The following is a 24,725-nucleotide window of genomic DNA, read 5'->3' on the forward strand; positions in this document are numbered from 1 at the left end:
TTGTAGGATATCTGAGGTCCGCTTTCTTTAGTAAACATGGTTTTCATAGATGGATCCCTCACCCACACAGTCACTGAGATCACAAATGGTGGGGATATCAAGGTCTTTCCTCTCTTGTTAAAATTGGCTTTGGCAAGAATGAGGAATGTTGCACAGATTCTCATTCGCATCATTTATTAATTTAATTTCTGGCAGAGCGTGGTTAGAAAATTGTTCGATTGTTGAATGCGCATTTACTGAATCTGCTAAAAATGTGGCACCAGATCAAAAGAGCAAACTATTTGCCCAATAATCATTTCTACAAGTAAAAAGTGAAACGTCGCACACAGTTCATTTTCTTCAACACGGCCCACTCCGCATACCTTTAAAAGTTAACACGCAGACATGTATCTTTCAGTTACATTAATAACACAAGCACAAAGAATGCATTATACATGACTCGTGCAGTTTCTTTAAGTGCATCTCCAAAGCTTTTCAGAGAGAAAACTCTTATAGCTTCAAGAATTTTAAATCTCCTATAAATTACACACAGATCTCTCAACAACAAAAGAACATGTGAATTAACACAAACAAAAATTTTGAAAAGGTAGATCACCAACCTGAAGCTCTCTCTTGTTGGACAGGTATCTTCCAAACAAGGGGAAGAAGTGACAGGAGTAAGGTAAGTAATTCCTCTCGGCAAGTTAATTCCTATGAAAAGTAAATGAGATAATGTGAGGACCATATTCAGAACGACCTTCCAACTACATGCCTGAACATTTCTGAGCGTCTGTAAAGCAGGCAATATATCAAGCAATAGCATTAAATTTTACAACTGTCTGTGATTTCTTCTAAAAATAACAAAGCCGTTCAAATCTTTCATGTTAAAAGAATTCCTCACTGTGCAGTGGGAGGATTCATTAGGTGATAATTAAAAGCATGCGTTCTGAGAAATGATTAACTGTGATCCAGTGAGGTGGCTATTTTCAGTTCTGAGTTCTACTGAAACTATAATCAAGTTACAAGGCTACGTTAAATATTTCAGATACATCACACCCCAAAATAGTCATAATAATCGCACTGAACATATTAACAGATCATTAATCAACCTTTATAGGTTATGACAATTTTAACACAGCCATTCTCTGGGGACATTGATACCATGGATTTCTTTTCATTTTTCAACATAAATAACCTTGAATTTAAAACAGTTTTGTGCGTAATTTTAAATTGCTTTGAACCCCATGCTAAGAAAGAAACAAACATTAATTTTGTTTCAAATAAAGCTACCTGAAAGAACTAATTCTTAAATAACCAATTGTATAACATGTCCATTTTAAAAAGTCATAATTCATAATACAGTACCTCACAATACCGGACCTCTAAATAGTGGATTTTGGTTAGGTATCCCATTAAGGCTCCCGTTGCTCTGCCCCCCCACTTTCATCAGTTACCCAATGAGCTGGGGTCACCTGGCATGCTTCCAGTCGTGGTAGCGGAGAGAGTAAGCAACATGAAGGTGGTGTGACTGGGCCCGCTTGTTTAACACCCCCAACATGTCTTTCTTTCCTCCCAGTGTTGGTTGAACTTTATCCGCCCCCTCACTCGGTTATAGTGTACAGTTGGCAATAACAGACCATTATTGCAAGGGTTTACTATAATAATTGATTATCAAAAACAATGGGATGGCCTCAAAAATAGGATTTTTTAATATATTGGCTGTACAACCATAGCGTGTCACATTAAGGAGTCAGTTAATGATCAAGAAACATATAAAGAATAGCCCACTAGGACTTTCAACCAAGCTCAGTTTTTCAAAAAGATCAAGACTGATCTCTTACCATCTCCATTTTCCAGATACAAATCCTTTCTATTCTTCACAATCAAGGGTGACAGCCACTTGCCTTCCTAATCACTTGCTGCTCCTACATGTTAAATGTGCCCTTACCTGCAGGTACTCATTATAACAGTTTTGCATAATTTAAGCTATTACTCACAGAACTATGTAGCATGGAAACAGTTTCTTCGGTCCAACTCATCCGTGCTGACCAAGTTGCCCAACCAGAGTGGATAGATTTGTCTTTTTACCTCCCAACTTGTACCTATCCAAGTATCTTTTAAATGTCCCAATTGTAGCTGCCACTACACTTCCTCAGCCAGTTTGTTCCATTATATTCTTCTTTATAATATATCTAAAATCCTCTGCCTACTTGCTATCTATTCGCATCTAGCCATTTAACATAAACTCAGCAGGACCAACATGTGTGTCGGGTTTGGGTTGATTCAAGTGCATAATCAGATTAAAAATTCATGTTCAGGTTGGGCTAAGCTATGCCAAGCCAATTGAATATTTTATCCAGCTCACTGGTTTCATTGGTTTATTACTTTCATGTGTACCAAAATACAGTGAGAAACTTTGTTTGCATGCTCGATGGGGGCGCAGCGAGTCGGCTGCCCTGCCAGCAGCGTTAGTTTTTTCCACTTTTTTTGTTTTTTTAGTGTCCCAATGCGTGTTTTTAATGTTTCTTGGTGTGTTTTGTGTGGGGCGTGGTGTGGGGGGGTAACGGGGGGGGGGGGGGGTAGGGGGGAAACCACTTTGGCCGCCTCCTCCACGGAGAGGCGACTTTTCCATGTCGCCTCCCTCGCGGCCTAACACAGAGGATCGGTGCGGCCTTTCCCGGAGACGCGCCCGGGGCTTCAGCAGCTGGCGCAGTGTGGACTCTTTCGTCACGGAGCGGGCGAGCCCTCGCCAGGGGTCGCCGGAGGGGACGCTCCGTTCGCTGGCCCGCGGCAGCCTGAAGCCGCGGTCTGCGGTGCTCCAGCCGGCGCAGTGTCCGGAGCCTGGGATCCCTCGTTGGGGACCTCGGAGGAGAAGAGCTCCGACCACTGGCCCGCGGCCTACTTTTAACCGCGGGCGCGGCGGGGACTTACCATCCGGAGCGGGATCCCTCGCCGGGGATCCCTGGAGAGGAGCTCCGACCGCCGGCCCTGCGGTCTGCGGTGCTTCTAGCTGCGGCGCGGCAGGGACTTTAGATCTTCGACCGCCAGTCTGTGGCCTATGTCATCTTCAAGCCGCGGTCTCCGGTAGGGAAGCGCCGATTCGGGATTTACCTTGGCTGCATATGTGCCTCCCGCAGCAGCGACTGCGGTGGGTTGTGGTCCCAACCACAGGGGATAATGGAGGAGGACTGACCAAACTTTGTGCTTTCCACCAGAGTGATGAATGCTGTGGTGGATGTTTGTGTTAAATTTTTATTGTGCATTGTGTGTTCTTTTTTTGATTGTACCGCTGCTGGCAAAATCATTTCACTGCACTTTATGTGCACGCGACAAATAAATCTGACGACTTGACCCAAGCATGTTATCAGTTTATTTATTCATGTGTGTATATACGTATATAATGGTATATGGACACACTGATCTGTTTTGTAGTCAATGCCTACTATGTTATGTTGTGCTGAAGCAAAACAAGAATTTCATTGTCCTATCAGGAACACATGACAATAAACTCTTGAATCTTGAATCTTGAAGCAGGTGGGAACCTCAGACCTCAGAAGTGAGAGGTTGAAGATGTCCGTAAAAACTCCAGCCAGTTGGTCCGCACAGGTTTTTAGAACACGACCGGGTATATCATCAGGTCCAGGCACTTTATACCAAAGTAGGGGTCCACAGTCAATGATCTTTTGTGTACACCTGAGTGGGGTGAGAGAAAGAGGACGGGGAAAGGGGCCGAAAGGGAGGAGTCCATGGGCAATGGGTGGATGTTGTGGGTGAAAAAGCAACAGGAAGAGGAGAGGCAGGGTGTAATGCGAAAGAAGGGTACGTGCGAGAGGATCAGGGTGGACAAAAGGAATGAGGAAGAGCAAGGGAGTTGGCAGATTACAGAGGTACTGTTCCCCTAGTTTCACTTCAGTTTTCCAGGCCCTCATTCCCCCATTTTTACTGTGGACGTTCTGTCATTCTACACCTCCGTCCCCCACCAGGAAGACCTTAAAGCCCTACCTTTCCTCCTCGACAGCAGTACCAGCCAATTTCCCTCTACTAACACCCTCCTCCCCCCCAGCAGAGCTGGTCCTCACTCTCAACAACTTCTCTTTCGACTCCTCCCACTTCCTCCAAATCAAAGGCATAGCCATCGGCACTCACATGGGCCCCAGTTTGCCTCTTTGTAGGCTATGTCGAACAATCCCTGTTCCAGGCGAACACTAGCCCTATCTCTGAACTCTATCGCCTCTACATTGATGACTGCATCAATGCTACCTCCTGCACCCATGCAGAACTCATGGACTTGATTTACTTCACTACCAATTTCCATCCTGCACTCAAAGTCACTTGGACCATCTCCAACACCACCCTCCCCTTTCTTGATCTCACCGTCTCCATCACAGGAGATAGACTATCGAATGACATCTATTACAATCCTACTCTCCCATAACTATCTAGGCTACACTTCTTCCCACCCTGCCGCCTGCAAAGACTGGGTCCCCTACTCCCAATTCCTCCGTCTCCTAACATTTTCGCCACCTCCAAGGGATCCCACCACTAGTCATATTTTCCATTCTCCACCCCTTTTCACTTTCTGCAGAGACCATTCCCTCTACAACACCCTGGTTAACTCATCCCCTCCCCAGGTACCATCCCCTGCAACCGCAAGAGATGCAACACCCGCCCCTACACCTCCTCCCTCGACTCTGTCCAAGGACCCCGACAGTCCTTTCAGGTTAGGCAGAACCTGAACCTCCTCCAACCTCAGCTACTGTATCTGTCGTTCCAGATGTGGACTCCTATATATCAGTGGGACGTGATCTCCCGATTGCCAAACACTTTAACTTCCCTTCTGACCTTCCTGTCCTGGGCCTCCTCCATTGTTAGAGCGAGGCCAAATGCAAATTGGAGGAACAGCACTTCATATTTCACTTGGGCAGCTTACAACCCAGCGGTATGACTTTGATTTCTCAAATTTCAAGTAAACCTTGCATCCCCTGGCTCTCCATCCCTCCCCCATCCTGGTCGTCATACTAGTTTAAATATTGTACCGTTGAATTTCGCTATCTGTATAACTTGTTTTCACCTAGCCCACAGACAACAATGGACCATTGTGGGCTCCACCTTTCCTTCATCATCATTACTTATTGCATATCTTTCATTCATCTATCTATATAATAAAACTCTTCTTGTGTGTGAGAGTGAGAGTGAGAATGAGAATGAGAGTGAGAGTGCGAGTGCGAGTGCGAGTGCGACTGCGAGTGCGAGGGTGAGGGTGAGGGTGAGTCAGAGTGAGTGTGAGAGTGAGAGAGATGGGCACAATCTGATTCATTCCTATTTTCTTCCAAACGCTAGGCCAGTCTTCCCATTTTCACACATTCTACTCACATTTTTTCTGTCAAGGCGATAAACATCTTCCCAACACATTCCCACCTATATTTCTGAACGTTTTAATCGTTTAAAGTTTTAAAAACAGCCTGAAAACTCACCCATTTTGGGGAAAAAAACCCTGAGTGACGTCACAATGGACTCGTAAGGCAGGACTGGACACTCCGGGAGGGAGGGGCCACTCCAGCGCTCGTGCAGTGGCTGCCGGCGCCCAACACCTGGTGGCGAGGATGGAGCCGCGGGCCCTGGCTGGAGCCGAGCCTGGTGCTCGAGCTAGAGTGAGAGCCAAGCCCGGGGCTTGGGGTGGGGCCGTGACCGGGACCGAGAAATAAGCCGCCGCTGGAACCAAGGACGACCTGGGTAGGTCCTGGGGCAGAGAATGGGAGTGGGACAGGGAATGGGAGTGAGGGGAGGAGGAGGGGGAGATGGGGTGGGGGGGGTGGTGTGGAGGAGGGGATGGGGGGGGGGGGGGTGGTGTGGAGGAGGGAGATAGGGCAGGGGGTGGTGGTGTGGAGGAGGGAGATGGGGCGGGGGGGGGTGGTGTGGAGGAGGGAGATGGGGCAGGGGGTGGTGGTGTGGAGGAGGGAGATGGGGACGGTTGGAGGATGGAGATGCCCCCTCCCTATCTACCCTCACTCTAACCCTATCTACACCCCTCCCTCTCTACCCACTTCCTCTCTACCCTCCCACCCCCAACTCTATCCCTCTCGCTCTACCCCCTTCCCTCTCTCTCTCTCTCGACTCCCCTCCCTCTCTGCCCCTCTCCCTACGTCCTCCTCCCCTCCCTCTCTACTACCCCTCCCTCTCTACTACCCCTCCCTCTCTACCACCCCACCCTCTCTACCACCCCACCCTCTCTAGGAATTGAAGAGGGAGCGTGAAGAGGAAGAGGAGGGCTTGCTGGGCGATGATGATGAGAAGAAATGAGTTGCGCCTGCGCAATTGGGGGCTATGCGTGTGTGGTGCAATATTGTGTTGGGGGAACAGGTGAGTGGTGGTATCTTGCATTGGGGGAGCACCAACGGGTCGGCACGGTCTAGTGAGTACTATATCTCTCGCTTCCCTATCCCCTGACTCTCAGTCTCCACCTCCAGTTTAAATTCCATGTGGAATATTTTGGAGGACCAGGAAACCAAGAAGGGTCTTGACCCAAAACGTTACCTATTCCTTTTCTCCAGAGATGCCTCCAGAGATGGTCTTGGAGGGGAGGATGCTCCTCAAACTGTGCAGTATCTTGGACAATACAGCTCACCCCCTCTATGACACACTGATTAACCTGAGGAGTACCTTCAGCAACAGACTGGTTCCACCAAGATGCAGTACAGAATGCCTCAGAACATCTTTATTCCCTGTGGCTATCAAACTGTACAACCTCCCCCTTCTGTCATGGGGTCGACTGACTTCCCTCCCCCCACCTCCCCAATCTTTGCACATCCCTAATACTTTCCAGTCATAACTTTAATTTCATGTTTCATGTATCTTGTGTTCTATGACTGTCGGTAGACCAATTTCCCTCCTGGGATAAATAAAGTTCTATTGTATCGTACGTTTCCTGACCCTCTGAGTTACTCCAGCATTTTGTGTCTATCTGCCCCTGAGTGTGTGTTTAGCTTCATCCTGGCAGTGGAGGAGGCCGAGGACAGACAGTGGGATGTGAAAGTGTTTTGAAATGGTTTGCAACCAGGAGCTTCAGGTGTCTATGACAGAGAATTTCCACCCATGTCCTCTAGCTTGGTTACTACAAACAGTTTGTCCCATAACTACACCTGACATTTTATTATATTTACTGAGTTCTTCCAGCACTTCATCTTACAGCCTCTTGATTCCCACAAAAAGTTAATTGCTTTACCACGACAGGGAAAAGGTCAAATGCTTTTAAATATATATAATGGAATCCTGGACTATTATAACTTATATTTCATCTCAAGCAGGCTTTCTCCAGTAGATTGATAAGTGAGAGAGATAAGAGGTCGCCCACCGGGTCTTGGTGTTAGAGCCCTTGGCGTGCGCTCGCAGAGTCCCGCGGCCATTCCAAGCCGCGCGGGGCGGTGATGTTAGGCCCCCGCTCCAGGAGCTCCTCGACCCCGCAACTCGGGCGGGGGAAGTCACCGATGCGAGAGCCCTGAAAAAGCGGTCTCCCTCCAGGGACCCACGGGCTCCCGGTGCCGCCGTCCACAGACCTGCAGTTAAAGCCTCCGACTCTCCGGTCGGGCTGCAGCAGCAGCAGCAGCAGCAGCAGCGCTCCTCCACCGCTCCACCCGCTCCGGACTCGGCCAGCCCCGCGATGGTGAGGTGAGTCGTCGGAACCAGAGTCCCCGGTCTCTTCCTGTTGGAGGCCGCTCCTCGTTGCAGCCCCAACGATAACGGAGGCCCGACGAGAAAAGGTCGGGTCTCCCGTGCAGGGAGAGATTTAAAAGTTTCCCCCTCCCTCCCACTCCACCCCCACACACACACCCCAACAAAAAATAACAAAAACTACATAAAAACATAGACAGAAAATAATAAAACGCGGACGGGCTACAGAGGCCACTGCTGACGAGAGTCGTGCCGCCCACCAGAGCTACCAGTTGATGAGAGAGAGAAGCCCAGACTAGTCCCAGTGAGGTGTATTGAGACAATGACCGATGCCTTTGAAATGTCTTGTCTTGAAAGTACCAACTGATAGGATGCCTTTGATATGCGACTGCTGATTGACAAGAGACACTCAGATGCATCCTGTGGTAATGTGTATTGACTGTACCTCTGACCATGACTAACATCTTTGGAATGCGCTTAGGTGACAAAAAAACAGTATAAAATACCATGTAATTCTTTGTTCATGGAATTGGTGACACGAGGAAAGTCAAGTGTCTGTGTTGCTTACTTGGCTGGTATTCTCACCACTTCCATCGGCCAATAATCAGTAAAGCTTGAATTGGTCAACCTAACCGTTTTGTGAGTTGTCTGTTTATTAAGTAGTGAACCTTTTCATTGGTGTAGTCGGCAGGACCTAGCTGGAACCATCAACAGATGACTGCGGAAGAGGCTATAGAGTAGGTATGTTGCAAAGCCTACCTGAAGAGTCGTTGAAAATCTGCCCCAGCCCGTGTGTGTGATTTTGGCGCTGTTTTGAGGGGGCGGGTTTAAAACGCGATTTTCACTAGGCTGTTGCAATCGAAAATGTTCAGCCTAGTAAATCATTAACGAAAAATCGCTGAAAGACCCCGTCGCAAAAGGTAATATTAGTTTTTATGGTCTTGAAAATAGTTATAGTAGTTTAAAAATCACTCTCTAAACCCGCGACCTCTCGCAGCCCCAGGGTTTTATAAAGCAAACAATTAAAGGTATGTACCTTATTTTTACATTAAAAAGGGCTTCTTTAGAACCCTTTATACAAGTTTAATATTGCGAGTAGCTAATTTTGGCCCCATTGTATCCCGCAGTATTTTTCTGGGCATTTGAGGGCACAAATCTACCGCAATGTGAACGTTCTAAACCAGCACGTTCACAGGATCCCACTAGAAAGCTGATTTAAAATGGACTTTAATAGTAAGATTAAACGAGTACTTACCAGTACGAAGTTTGATCTGTATTTTATGAGGAGTTACGATGAGGGATTACGTGAAGAACCCACCCAGCGCGCAGGCGCGGCATACTTCCAAGCAGCGGTGTGGAATCACAGATAGACACTAGTTGAAGTAAAGATAGTGAAGACCAACGAGACATTAGTCCGAATTTGATCTATATAATGAGGGTGGGAGCGGAGGGCACGTAATCCCTCATCGTAACTCCTCATAAAATACAGATCAAACTTCGTACTGGTAAGTACTCGTTTAATCTTACTATTTTACTTCGGAGTCACGTGAGTGACTACGTGAAGACTTCAAAGGTCTGTGATTTCAAACCGTGTAACAGTTATATCACTCACTGCCGAAAGATCATCGAGGGAGGAAGTGGTAGCTAGAGACCAACAAGTTTGTTTAGTTATAAAAGAAATATTTATTAACTATAACAAAAAACAAAATAGCTCCCATGGGCTTTAAATCATAACTTTGCGGTTTTTAAAACGGTATCCGCAAAGACGTCCTGTTCCATCAGCGGGTTTGTTGTAAAATCGTTGGAATGTCGATTCCCTTGACCATCCCGCTGCTCTGAGGATGTGGTCGAGGGGAACCTGCATCCTATCCGCCGCTGAGGTGGACGCTGCCCTGGTTGAATGGGATTTAAAAACATTTGTGTTAATCCCTGCCATGCTGAGGACCTGTTTCAACCATCTGGATAATGTTTGGCTGGTTACCCGTCCAAAAGGCTTTCTGTGGCTAACCCATAAGGCTTTCTCTCTCCCTCTTAGCGTTTGGGTTGTGTCTAGATAATGATGAAGGTGGGTCACCACACACAGCCTAGGTTCTGGAGGGTAAGCCCGGAAGATCAACGGGGAGTTTGATGTACCTGGTCTACTTTGTTTTACCAACCCCGGCATGGTGAAAGTAATGGTATCTGGGGTGGTCACCATGTAGTTCAGATTAAGCTGATGGAGCGACTGAACCCTTTGAGCTGAGACAAGCGCCATGAGCATGAGGGTTTTGTAAGTGACCTGTTCCAGGCTCAGGGATCCCACCGGAGGCCAACCTCGAAGGTGTGTGAGAACTACACTCACATCCCACATGTGAGTGTATCTAGGTGTAGGGGGTTTGGTATTAAAGATCCCCTTAAGGAGTCTGATGACTAGAGGGTGGGATCCCACACTATGCTGTTCTATCGGCATGAGGTATGCGGACAGTGCGCTCCGAGCCGTATTGATGGCACTGTAGCTCATCTTGAGATCATGGTGCAGGTGGGCCAGGAACTCCAGCACATCCGAGATCGAAGTCGTCGTGTAGGATGTCCCTGCGTCCAGACAGTACTGTTCCCATTTCCTGATGAAGGTCAGGTACTGTTTCTTGGTGGAACTCGCAGGGATGCCGACATGGTGGTGATTGTTCTGTCTGATAACCCCAATCCCCGGTAAGGCCTGTTCAAAATCTGGAAACCAGGAGTTTCAATTTTTGGTGGCATGGATGGCTAATGCCAGTTACCGGGTGAGTCAATAATTGGGGGTGGTGTTGAAGGACCATTGGTGTCTCTACCACCATGTCGTGGAACATTGGGAACCATGGTTGGGTAGGCCAGTCGGGCACGACCAGAATGCCAGAGGCTGAGTCTGCCTGAATTTTCTGGAGTACCCGACTGATGAGGCAGAAGGGAGGGAAAGCATAGAAAAAGAAATTTCCCCAGTCCAGCGTGAAGGCATCTACCGCTGCTGCCTCTGGGTCTGGTTCCCAAGCCACATACATGGGTAGTTGGTGATTTAACCTAGACGCAAACAAATCTATATCTGGCGTACCATATTGCTTGATAATTTTAGCAAATGATTTTGGGTCCAACATCCATTCGATGTTGTCGTTGAATTTTCGTGACCTGGTGTCCGCCACTAAATTTAGCTTGCCTGGTAAATAGGCAGCTGATAGCCAAATATGTCTCTCGACACACCATTGCCAGATTATAGCAGTTAATTTGTCGCATGATACTGATTTAATACCACCCATGTGCTGGATATAAGATACTGCCGTAGTGTTGTCGATCATAATTCTAACATGCACGTGTCGCATACCAGATGCATATGCTTTTAGCCCATAAAAGGCGGCGAGCATTTCCAAAAAGTTAATGCCCAGTGATTGTAGTAGCGATGCCTCTGAGTTAGTCCATCTGCCACCTGTGCTGTCTTTGGAGTTAGTAGCTCCCCAGCCTAAAGCACTGGCATCCGTTGCAATGGTTATGTTAGGATTGGTTACGGTGATAGGACTGTGACTGTGCCAAATATTGTCAACCCACCACTGAAGTTCTGATTTGGCTTCAGCGGGTAAATCCATTTTGCGATCATAATGCCCCCTATGAAGGCGTAATGCATGAGTCCTTGCTCTTTGTAGATTTTGATAATGCAAGGGCCCATGTTGGGCAGCCGGAAATGCTGCTACTATAGAGCCAATAACTCTGGCTACATGCCGTATTCTAGGTTGCGGTGTGGCAATTAAATGGCTACAAGCTTCAATGAGTGAAACTGTTTTGTTTCTGGGCAGAGTGACAGTCATGTGAATCGTGTCAATAGTGAAGCCTAAGTAATCCATGTTAGTAGTAGGCTCCAATATTGATTTATCTGGGTGGAGGATAAAACCCAAAGTTTCAAGGAGTTGTTTAGTGGCTAACACTCCTGCGACAGCTTGTTCCCGTGTTCTTCCTAATATGAGAACATCGTCCAGATAGGCCACTACTAAATGTTTTAGTTCTCTCAATTTCTTCATGGCCACTTTAAGAATTTTCGTAAATAGTCTGGGAGCTGTCGTTAAACCATTGGGCAAAGCTCGGTACTGCCATAGCTGGCCCCTCCAGATAAATTTCAGATATTTAAAGTAATCTTTATGAATGGGTACCAAATAGTAAGCATCTTTGATATCTATGCTTGCCATGTAGTATCCCTTGGAGATCAGTTGTCTGGCAGTGACAAATGTCTCCATTTTGAAATGTTGATACTCAACAGACTGATTGAGTGATGTCAGATCAATAATAATGCGACATCCACCATCTTTTTTGGTTTTGAGAAAAATATTTGATACAAATTCTTGCGGCTCGTGTGTGGTCATTTCTATGATGCCTTTAGCCACGAGCCGATCAAGTTCAGCTTGTCCTTCTACCTTCTCAACTGCCGAGGGAAGGAACACCCTTTGGGGCATGTGCTGAACTGGCGGTTCTACGCCTGGTTTGAATTCAATCTTGTATCCACTAATACTGTTGAGTATAAACTGATTGTTAGTAAGGGAGCACCAAACATGCTTGAAGAACCTCAAACGTCCCCCTGTTAATACTACACCCTTTGTCTGTGTATGTTGACAGGAACCAGACCCACCTACCTCCATGTTCACTTGTGGGGTCGTTTCCGGTGGGTCTGGCCCAAGGTTGTCCGTGTTGGTGCTGCGGTGGGGCGGCGCATCTTCCCACGGCTCCGCCCTGGGCCCCGCTCTAAAAAAGAGCACTGGGGGTAGTGGGAGGCGGTCACCAGGCTTTCACCAGCTCGGTATCTGCTGGTGGCTGCCGAGGCGTGCGGCCAACTGGGTGTCTTCGCCCTGCTCGGTCCTGGCCCTGCCCTCATGAGGCCTACTGGTTTTGCCGCCTCTTCCAACTCCTTGAGCCTTTTGGCCAGATCCGCACCAAATAGCAGCGCCTGTCGTTCGGGCGCTGGAGCTTTACAGAGGCCGGCATATGTTGGGTTGAGGGCAGGCCTGATGTTGTCCCGCCGTAGGTTGTTTAGCTCATACGTGGTGCTGCACATCAGTGCGAGGGCATCCTGCTGGGGTATGGTCAGGTCTTCATCCCCAACGGACCGAGCAAAGGCGGGTGACGGCTGCTGAGTGGAGCTTCAGGACTCGCTGCATTTTGACCTCCTGAGCCCTTATGTGCTGCCCCAGCTGGTTCCAGATCTGCCCATTTACCGTCTTGACCCTCAGCGCCTCGCAATTTTCGGGCGCGATGTAGTTGTCAAGGGCCTGCTGGACAGCCTTGTCCTGCAGCGGGTTGTTGGACAGCCAGTTTATAGTTGCCGCCATTCTGGGTGGCAACACCATCCCAGTTGTTGGTGGTGCCGCATATCGGCCCACTACACCCAGTAGCTCTTCTTCCGGCACGCCCGGCATGCTGACGATATCCTCCGCCTGCCCTTGGGATAGGCCAGCCCAGTCCTGGCCTCCCTTACTGCCCTCGAATATAGAGGGTACAGAAGGGTGTGGAGAGGAGGAGGCCAAAGCCCGTCCTCCTGGGAGATGCCGCATCTCCTCATTAATCATACGCTCGAGGAGCTGCCTCATGCAGCTTATCCGAGCGTCTCCCCTTTTCGGTGGGGGAGAGTGTTCCCGTTCCTCCGAATCATCGGAGGACACCGGCCGGTCGGTTTTCTGTGTCGCCTTCCTCCCTGTGCGGGGCGTTGAGATCTGCAGCACTGGGGGCGGCTCGGTGTCGGGTGAGCGGGAGCGTTGAAAAAGCTCCTCCGCTGCGAGAGGCTGCCGTCCCGCTATGGACCCGTCCTCGGGTGGAGTAGGGCAGGCAGTCCTCCTGGCTGGTCGCTTGCGAGAGGCCATTATTCTCTCTAGCGCGACTCTGTAACAAAAAAGGCACTTACCTGAGGTCTCGTCTTTATGCTGCAGCTGGAGAGCCTGGCTCCAGCTGCTGCCGCTGTTGCACTGCTGACGTAATGCCGCGCCTGCGCGCTGGGTGGGTTCTTCACGTAGTCACTCACGTGACTCCGAAGTAAAATTTACAGCAATTGAACACTAAATTCCTTCCATTTGGCCTATAAATTAATGTAAATGAGATTTCAAAATCATGTTTTATTGTGAATTATTTATGGATATTATTTTGACACTTGAGCTATTTAAAAATGTTAATCATTTATTAAGAAATGAATAGATGTTTAGATCTAGTAATTGAAGTTTGAAATTTGCTACACTTGGGTAACTAACTAATTATATGTTTCAATTTCAGGTCATCCAAGTTAGATTATTTTATATTTGTTTCAGAATGGTTCAATCTACGATAACTAAAAATTTCATTCAGTTCTCTTAATTTTTAAGAAGGTTATGGCCTTTTGACAGCACACGATCACAGCTTTTATGTTATGTCCATAGAAAATCAATAGGGGACAAGATGCTAATTTGTGAGTATGAAAATGGCCATAACTTGTTAAATACTTGAGATATGAAAGTGAATTAGGTGTCAAATTAAACTTATTTTTATGCTTTATCTGATGGGATATATTACAGACTTGATTTTTTAAATCTCAAAATTTTGTAACATTGCTATATAGAGTGACTGGGATCGGACAGGGAGAAAACTGAGCTCTAATTTGAGATCGACTCCCGTAGAAACTCCCGGTAACATCTGTTGTCCTTCTTCTAAAGTTGATCCGTTCCCAGCCGAGGTTCTTAGATACAGACAACGGTAAGACCAATTGCGTATGTATTTAAACATTTTTTTTTAATGTTTGTCGAGTTGAGATATTCGGGGCTTAAGTCTGCCAAGTTGAGATATTCAGGGCTCGATATTTTGTGTATGTATTTTTTAAGTCTGCCGAGGAGAGATGTTCGGGACTTAAGTCTGCCGAGTTGAGATATTCGGGGCTCGATTGAGAAGTAGCTGGGCTGAGAAGAGACTCGCGGCCATGGGGAATAATCTGGATAAAAATTACAGGGGAACGCCCGTCCAACATGTGTAATTTGAATCCAAAAAGTAACAAAGACTATAGAATATTAAGTTATAAATTAACCAAACATTTGGGAGATGAATCTTGGCCAGTAGGGGGCACATGGAGAAAAATAGAAGGAACATGGAATGTAGAAACTGTTTAAAAAGGATGGTATACCTAAGAATTGGGATGTGTTACAAGCAGAATGGCATGATAAAACAGAAGGAAAAGGCCGGAAAAGAAAATGCCTGATTGAGTCGTAAATTAAGCAACAGTTAGTAAAAATAAAATGGCGCCAAAACGAAATAACCCCGGGGACCCCTTGTCTGTGGCATGGTGACACTGTTTATGGAAGGGGGGGATAAGGAACAAATTCAGGGGAGAATGGGGAACAAATTGCGACCCAGGGACGGAAAAGGAAGAAGAGAAAGAAGAGGAGAAAGGGCTGATGCAGAAGAGGAAGGAAGATCAGTAATGAATCAGCAGTGAGAGAGTTAAACAATGCAAAGCCAGAGTATCATTGACACAGGATACTACTGTCGGCCCTTGTCTCTGCCAAAACACCAAATTCTGCACATTGGTCCCCACAGAACCAAAGATTCTAGTAAACAGAATTGCCTTGCCAAGACATGGGTGATGTAAAGTTAATAGAGAGGGACGCCTCTTAGAGCGCAGCGCAATTTTTGGAAACGAGAGTGCGACACCATGGACTCTTTGACTGGTCTGTGGCTAACCCCTTTCGGAAACGTTTTGTGTAATTGATTTTTTTCTGTCCGTTCTTTTATATCATATACACAGCCTTACGAATGCTAGTAAGGAGGGAAAACCATGGAGATACAATTTCAAAACCTAATTTTCCTTTGTGAAAATTCCATTTAGTACATCACGGGTGGAATGGTGGGCAAACCTATGAGTGTATTTAGGTGTATAAAAGTTTTAAGTTTGAATAATTTCCTTGAAGTTGTGTATAATTGTGTTACTTTTAAGTGACAATTGTCATGGTTCAAAGTGTGTGAATATCTGAGATTTAGAATATTGAATGAGGTGTGGCAATATGTGAGTGAATATCACAGACAAAAAGGTTTTAAGAGGTAGTGTCTCTTTAAGAAGTTGCAGTGTGGGGTGGAGCCACACTGTTATTTTCTTTTCCTCAGTTCTTTGGAAATGCTTATCTATTTATGTGGAAATTAACTGTTTATTCCTTGTGTTCTTTTGACTTAAACAGAGGAGAGATGCAAAAAAATGCAGTTGTTTGTCTTATCGATGTTTTAATAGGTATGTTACAATACTTACCTTCAGCGGCGCTGCAATTCTGCCTCTGGCCGTGTGCGCGATTTGGGCGCCTTTGGAGGGGGGTGGGGTTAAAACGCGTTTTTGTCCTACCTTATCCTGGATTATATTTGGTTGGAGTGCAAGCTTTTGCTGAAGAATCGTTCTGTGTAATTTTCTTCTTTTTTTTTTTAAATATATAATCGCCCGACAATTACAGCGCTGGAGTAATTTTAAAATCAGCTACAGCCGTCAACGACGACAACGGGGACGGATTTCAGGTATGGGACAGGTAAACGAAAGCCGTTTATTTTATATATAAAAGTGGTCCTTAAGATGCCTTTAGTTCACATTTTAAGTTGCGAAACGATGATTTAGGACCCATACGAACCGGCAGTATTTTTGCTGCCAATAAGGGGTCTAAATTCACCGCAAACCGCAACGTTCCAAATGATCGCGTTCCAGAAAAACCCACTCGCAAGATGATAAGATGATTCCTTCCATTTGGCCTATAGATCCATAAAAATGCAATTTAAAAATTATGTTATATTGTGAATTTTTGTGTGAATGTTATTTGGACACTTAGGCTATTTAAAAATGTTAATCTATTCTTAAGAAATTGATAAGATGTTTAGATCTAGTAATTGAATTTTGTAATTAGCTACAATTAGGTAACTAACTAATTATATGCTTTAATTTCAAGTCATCTAAGTAAGATTGTTTCATATTTGTTTCAGAATGCTTAAATCTACAATAACTGAACATTTCTTTCAGTTCTCTTAATTTTTAAGAAAGTTATGGGCTTTTCACTGTCCTTGATCACAGCTTTTGTGTTAAGTCAATGGAAAAGCAATTGCACAATTGCACAAGATTCAAATATCCGAGTATGAAATGGCCATACCTTTTTTAATACTGAAGATATGAAAGTGAATTAGGTGTCAAATTAAACTTCTTTTTATGTTTTATCTGATGGGATAAATTACAGACTTGATTTTTAAAATCTCAACATTTTGTAACATTGCTAGTTTTAAGTTGGTTTTTTTTCCCTAATTGGAAATGCCAATATCACAAAAAAAAAGAAAATGTTGATTTTGGAAATTTGTGAATGGTATGCATTTATGCTAGGAATTTCAGGTTGTGAATTTGGGGAGATAGATTGGAACAATTGGGAATAATTTTTTTTATTGTTTTTTTCCCTAATAATGATTTATTTTTTAACGGATATTGGCAAAGTTATGGATAACTGATTTTGAGTTTGAGTTCTTTTGGGAAAGCTTGTTTTGATAATAGTGTTTGTCTTTTACAATTCAAATGAGCAGCCAGGTTTCCTGTCTTAATTGTTTTGATGTGATCATAGCGTTTGTCTTTTAGAATGCAAATAAACAGCCAGGTTCCTGTCTCCAGACAAACAAATATGTGGAGGCTTGAAGCATGTGCTGTGTAAGGGACAAATTAAGGTCCATGCAATATTGTGTTAGTTGATCACATCAGACCGTGGCTTACAAAAGGGGGTTTGAGGGAACTCACGATGAGGGGTAAAAAGTGAGAGATAAAATAGATTGGGGAGGAGAAACATATTTGGACAATTGAAGAGATAATATTTAGGTGGGGGTCCCTCTTCAGAAAGACTCGGATCAAGGAACAAGTTAACAGGGAAGGTGATGAAGGAGGCTTCTAAAGACTGATTTCACATTTCAAAACCACCCTCAGAGATTTAGTGGAGGGAATGAATAGGACACTGAAGAGATTAAGTAAATTCTTGACCGAGACTGGACAGGAATGGGTTAAGGTATTCCCAGCCATTCTGAGGATTTATGATTTGGAAGAGAGAATTAGGAGCAACACCAGCAAGTTTGTGGATGACACAAAGCTGGGTGGCAGTGTGAACTGTGAAGAGGATGTTAGGAGGTTGCAGGGTGACCTGGACAGGTTGAGTGAGTGGGCAGATGCGTGGCAGATGCAGTATAATATAGATAAATGTATTATTATCCACTTTGGTGGCAAAAACAAGGGAGCACATTATTATCTCAATGGAAGGTACACAAAAAAGCTGGAGAAACTCAGCGGGTGCAGCAGCATCTATGGAGCGAAGGGAATAGGCAACGTTTCGGGCCGAAACCCTTCTTCAGACTGATAGGGACTGATAGGGGGTGGTGGGGAGAAAGAAGGAAAAAGGAGGAGGCGGAGCTAGTTAGGGTTGTGCAGGGTGATTCAAGAATCTGATGATTGATGGAAAGAAGCTGTTGTAAAACCTGGAGGTGATGGTTGTCAGACTTCTGTACTTTCTTCCCAACGGTAACAGAGAGAAGACAATGTGGACAGAGTGGTGCAAGGCTTTGATAATATTAGTTGCCTTCTTGAGACAACACTTCCTGTAGATATTTCAATGGTGAGGAGGTCAGTATCTGCGATGGACCCGACAACAACCACCACTTTCTATAACCGCCTCTGTTCTTGAGTGATCGCATTTTCCAAACCATGCCATGATGCAACCAGTTAGTATGCTCTCCACCATACACTCGTAGAGGTTCAATAGAGTATTTGGCAACACGTCTAATCTCCTCAAACCTCTGAGCTTTTTTTGTGATTGCATCAATGTGCTGGGACCAATGCAGATATGCTTACACCCAGGAGCTTGAAGCCATTGACACTCAGTATTGCTGCCCCGACAATAAAGACAGGTGCATGATTCCTCTGCATTCCCTTCCAACAAAGTCAACACTCAGCTCCTTGATCTTACTAATATTAAGGGAAAGATTATTGTTCTGGCATCACTCAACCAAATTGTTGATCTCCCTCATATACTTGTTGTTCCCTGTTAGCAGTCTAATAGCAATGGTATGGTTAGAAAATTTAAAGATGACGTTGGAGCTATGTCTGTCTGCAGCATGAACATGGAGAGTAGAGCGGGGGACTGAACAAGCAGCCCTGAGATGCCCGTGTTGATGGACAGCGAGGAGATGATTATGCTCCCAATCCATACTGATTGAGGTCTGCTGATGAGGAAGTTGAGGAAGAGTTTAAACCATTCATGGATATTTTCGGGGCTATGTGGTAGACAATATTCTTCCCATTTAAGAAACACAACTAAGAAAAAATGAGCTACTGGAAAACACAGAGACAAATATGACTGTGCAAATTCGTAAAATCAATAATTTAAGATTAAATGTGCAAATGCTAGAGTTGATCACCACAAACTCCCTAAAATTCTCCAAAGTAGATTGCAGAATGTTATGGCAGATTTTAAAAATTCTTGATATTTAGTTTAGAAATGAGTACATTAAACACACCAATTACAATGACGAAATTAAGTACAGTACCTGATCAACAATGGAATCCAAGGTACTAAGTAGTAGGAATCCTCGACCCCGAACGAGATATTCTCCCAATGCGACCATATGGCTTTCTTCCTCCTCTTCCTTATCCTCAGACCTCTGAGACACAGCATTACAAAGCTGGTGCACATCTGTCAGGAATTCCCGTGCTAAAGCATTACAGACACTGCTCATGTCTGAGCTGTGGAAAGATGCAAACTCTGTTTAGAATATTTTAAAAGCAGATGACGGTCCAATCTCCTTCACTCAACTTTCAAGATAATCTTACTCCTGACTGCTATTTTTGGAAGGAGGGTTCTCAACAGTGATTACAAAAGCTAAACTTTAGAACTAACTAAACATTATGCAATTGATAAGCCTCCCTTTCAAGCAAAACCAGAAGAAAAAATAAATTAAATTTCACAGTCCTGGTTATTTACAAATTTCACAGAAATTATGCATCTATAGCAAGTTAAACTCACCCATTTCACCCATTTTATGCAGTCATATATGAAACTAATGTCAGATATTAAAAAGTTAGAGTTAAACACTAAATCCTTTACATCATTTCAGGCGTCTTGTTTCACTGGGAATATCTGATGCTTCCTAAAAGATCTTGTAAGTTCTTATATTGGAGCCAATTATTGAAATCCTCCACCCTAAATCATTGAGATATGAACAGATAAAAGTCAAGGTCTAGATTCAGAAATGTTAAAACCACGTGGCATCATGTGATATCACATGGATGATCTCCCATACAAAAAAGCATTACATATTACAACATAACAAACAGGCTTACTGTTTCATCCATGCTTGATAATTGATTTAGTAAAAAGTAATGAAAATAGACAGTGCTTTCTCTGCAACATTCTACATTGGTCTAAGACTAAATATCCGGAAGTGGCGGTGCTGCCCGAGCAACTGCGGCTCGCCTGCAGTCTGTCTATCTTTCCTTTTTTTGTTTTCTTTTTGTCTTGTTAGAGGTATGTTTCAGTCTATTTTTAGTTGTGTACATGTAGGGGGTGGGGGAAACTTTTTTTTAATCTCTTCCTTCAACGGGAATGCGACCTTTTCCTTGACGTATCTCCGTCTCCGCTGAGGCCTAATATTGTGGAGCGGGCAGCCTCCAACTGGAATCAACCTTGGGGGCTCCGGTGGCAGAGCTGTGGACTTACCATCATTGAGCTGGCTGACTTTGGAGGCTGTGGTGGCGCTGTGGCTGCGACCCGACTTCGGAGTCTCGGAGACTTCGGCCGCAAGCCCTGTGGACGGTAACATTGGGAGCTCGCAGGTCCCTGGTTGGTGACCGATTTTCGGGAGCTCCCGCAACAGCAGCTTCGTCCTCCCCGAATCGCGGAGTTTGAATCGGCCCGTTCGCGGAGTTTAAAATCGGCCGCGGGATTTACCATCGCCCGGCGGGGGCTTCAACATCGAGAGCCTCGATCGCCTCTACGCAACGGGAGAACAAGCAAGGAAGATATAAGACTTTTTGCCTTCCATCACAGTGAGGAGGTGCCTGGAGATTCACTGTGGTGGATGTTTGTGTTAAATTGTGTTCATTGTGTGTTTTGTTGCTTTTTTTCTGTCATGACTGCATGGTACAAAATCTCGTTCAAACTTGTTTGAATGACAATAAAGGAAATTCAAATTCAAATTCAAATGATTGATAAGTCTGTCTTTCAAACACCCTCTTTCACAACATGCAGGGTCTGAAACTTGCTGCCCGAAAGAGTGGTTAAGGCAGAAATAATCTTAACATTTAAAAAGAGCCCAGATGAGCGCATAATGTGTGCTGCCCCACAATGACATGACCCCAAAACTGGAAAGTGGGATCAGTAGAGGAAGCTTTGTTTCTGGGCAGCATAGATGTGACAAGCTGCCTGGCCTTTTTCTGTTGGGGTATACATTTATGATTATGAATGTAAATGTCAGCAAATCTGCTCCAAAAAATTGATAACTAAAAACAATTACACTTCAAATTTTGGATATTATAAAAATAGATTATTCGAATTTTTTAAAGTTTTGCTTAAAACGGCATGTTGCTCTTATATATCAATCATCTTTTGTGGAATAATTCAATAGGATAATTATTTCAAAATGTTTTCACCAAAGGGAGACTTGTTAATAAGTGCCAATCACTTCTGTAATGAGCATAAATGCACCATGAAGATACAGATCAGGTCAACTTATGTTATTAGGTGCTTAACTGTTCTAGTTATAAAGTATGAATGTTTAACAAACATATATTAATATCTTTGGACATTAAAATAATATAGCAAAAATGTCCAAAAGATTAATTCTGGATTTGTTCAGGTATTAAAACACCTCTGTGAGAAAAGTTATAACTTGATTACCTCCACTGCACAAAGATTTTGTTAATATTTAAGAATATATCCCCAAGTAGATATGACATCCTCAAATTACTGACAGCTAAAGCAACAGTAAACCATATCACCGTGTGCAGTTAACAGAAATTGCATATCATGCACCCGCAGCAATTTGTTTACATATGTAAAATGCGCTTTGCGTGTCTTCCTTTCTATGGAGATTTCAATTAGGTTCACTTAATTATGATGCTTAACTGAAAATGAATGCACACATTTTCATAACTGGGTTCTTCGCAGGCAATGCCTCAGGATTAGGATCACTTGCTTCGAGTTGCACGGGTTCTGAAGAGCAGGAGTTGTTTGATAGGGTCAGCAGATTTCCAATAAAGGAGATGGCGCAATCCTCCTACTGTTTACACTGGGGTTCTGTATGCTTTCCATAAAGCGACGCTAGATTACCAGTGCCATCCCAATGAGAACAATAGCACTATTCAGCATAGGAACGGGCCCTTCAGCCCACGATGTTTGTGCCGAACATGATGCCATATCATAGATGAGGCCCTCACACATCTCCTCTGCATCTCGGAGTTCCGCTCTTACTCCCCTTTCCCCAAGTCTTAACAGTGACCCCTAGTCCTAATCTTTCGCCCCATCAGCTGAGCCATACAACATATTATCTGCCGATTTTTATCACCTCCAACGTGATCCCATCACTAGTCACATCTTCCCATCTCCACTCCTTTCTGCCTTCTGCAGAGACTGTTTCCTCCAGTACACCCTGGTTCATTCATCCCTTTCCACACAAACTACCCCTCTCCAGGAACTTTCCCCTGCAACTGCAGGAGATGCAACACCTCTCCTGATACCTCCTCCCTCGACTGCACCCAGAGTCCACGACAGTCCTTTCAGGCGAGGCAGAGGTTTACTTGCACCTTCTCCAACCTCATCTACTGTATCCAGTGCTCTCAGTGTGGGCTCCTGTATATCAACGAGACCAAGCGTAGCCCCAGTTACTTTCATCTTCAACCACAGGAGATGTAACACCTGTCCCCACACTTCCTCCCTCACATCTATCCAAGCACCCCACCAGTTCTTCTAGATGAAACAGAGGCGCAGGTGCACCTCTCCTCTAACTGCAGCCTTGGGGTACCCCAATAGTCACTGCCTGCCATTGTGAAAAGGACCCGTTTACTCCTACTCTTTGCTCCCTGTTTGCCAATGCCCCAGTTCCATCTTCAACCACAGGAGATGTAACACCCTCAGCACCCACCAGTTCTTCTAGATGAAACAGAGGCGCAGGTGCACCTCCTCTAACCTCATCTACTCTATCCAGTGTTCCCAATATGGTCTTCTGTACATCAGCAAGACCAATCATAGACTCAGTGACCACACTGACCTTTGTGTCCTGGGCCTCCTCCATTGCCAAAATGAGGCCACAAGTAAACTGGAGGAACAGCACCTCATATACTGCTTGGGTAGCTTACAACCCAACTGTATGAACATTGAATTCTCCAATTTCAGGTAACCTCTAACTAATCTCTGTGCAGAGATGCTGCCTGAGCTGCTGAGTTATCTCAGCACGTTGGGTCCTTTTATGTATTAAACAGCATCTGCTGTTCTTTGTTCAGTCCGCCTTGGCCTATACGATCTCGCGGTTGCCAAACATTTTAACACCCCTTCCCGTACTGGGGCCTCTCTGTCCTGAGCCTCCTCCATTGTCAGAGTGAGGCCACACGCAAATTGGAGGAACAGCACCACAATTTGCTTGGGCAACGTACAACACGGTCGTACAAACTTTGATTTCTATAATTTCATGTAACTCCTGCATTTCTACCCCCCTCCACCTGCGCACCGTAGTGGGTCCCATTAGCTCCAGTTTACACCCTTTTATCCCTGCAGTTAGTGCACCTTCCCCAACTAACAATGAGCCAATATGGACTCTACCCTTGCTATTGAGGAGGTGCAGCGTAGGTTTACCGGGTTAATTCCTGGGACGGCGGGACCGACAAATGACCAGTGATGGAAATGGGGGGTATGCAGGGGGACGCCGTTCACCTACTTTTCAGTTTCCAGTTTCCATCCTGTGCGTGAATTCGCAGCTTTATCCTTTGCTACTTAATGAAGGGCGAGCGAACGAGCGGACAGACGGACGAAAGCAACGATCATCGGGCGCAATAGATGACATTTCGGGTCGAGAACCTTCTTCAGACTGAGTCAAGGGAAAGAGGAACAAGAGATATAGACAGTACTACGGACAAATGAATGGAAGTTATGCCTATATTTCCCATCTCCCTTGACCGTCAGTCTGAAGAAGGGTCTCGACCTGAAATGTCACCTATTCCACACTATGATCGTTGCTTTCGTCCGTCTGTCCGCGCTTTCGCTCACTCTGATCGGTGCAGGCCGAGACCAGGAGCAGGGCGAAGGATGACATCAAACGGGTCATGGCAGCTATCGAAAAAGTACGGAAATGGTAAGGGGGAAATTTTTTTTTTTAAAAAGCACCCGAAGGAAACAGATGTTTAACAAAAGAAAAAGGGAGCCGGCGATCGCTCCGTGTCCGTGTCGGAGGGGGGAGGAGGATGGCTTGAGTGGGTGCAGGATTTTCTGGAGCTCCTTCCAAATGGCAATATTTTGTATGTTCAAAGTTAATAAGGAGGACTAGGCAGGAATATCAAAATGATCACCTGCAGCTGAGAAAAAAAAAAGATGATTTGTGCATGAAGAAGCCATGACCAAAGCAACGATACTAGAGCGGAGACGATGCCGGTTACGGAAATGGTGCTGAAGATTACCCATGACCCTACTACGGCTTTTTCGTCGAGTGGACTATCTTGCTCCACTATAGGATCTATGGTTTCCAGTCTCCACGAGATGGAGAGTGTGGAGGAATGTGGCGCTGCAAGGACAGTCCACGTCTTACACCAGCTCATCGGAACTTTTCCCAATTCCATAATGACTGTCTAAGAACTTGGCCCTCATCAGACCTGGCGTCTCTCCGCCGTAAATGGAGTTCACCTCCTGGACACTCAACTCGTAGACCACCCGCTCCTTCCTGAAGCGGATATCAAAGAGCTGTAAAACGCTGGCGGGACTGTGGCGGAACGCAAACTCTCAGTCAAAGTAGTGAACGTGGTTGTTTACAACGTGGTATCTTGGTCCACGTGGCTCGAACTGGAGGGGGCCGTAGGTTTGAAACTTCAGGCGAGGTCTCAG

At 45.3% G+C, this 24,725-nt stretch overlaps 1 protein-coding gene across 3 annotated transcripts in view; it reads right to left on the reverse strand.

Annotated features, from left to right (window-relative positions):
• Positions 1-24,725, reverse strand: part of lyst (lysosomal trafficking regulator) — a 208,392-nt gene that overhangs the window by 130,009 nt on the left and 53,658 nt on the right. For all 3 annotated transcript variants that reach the window (XM_055635156.1, XM_055635157.1, XM_055635155.1), the window contains exons 3-4: positions 19,189-19,384; positions 600-690 (exon numbers count right to left, since the gene is read on the reverse strand). In XM_055635156.1, the coding sequence (XP_055491131.1) occupies positions 600-690; positions 19,189-19,384 (287 nt within the window). The remainder of the gene's footprint in view (positions 1-599; positions 691-19,188; positions 19,385-24,725) is intronic.

The sequence above is a fragment of the Leucoraja erinacea genome, chromosome 5 (genome assembly GCF_028641065.1).
Source record: "Leucoraja erinacea ecotype New England chromosome 5, Leri_hhj_1, whole genome shotgun sequence".
Taxonomy (NCBI): Eukaryota; Metazoa; Chordata; class Chondrichthyes; order Rajiformes; family Rajidae; genus Leucoraja; species Leucoraja erinaceus.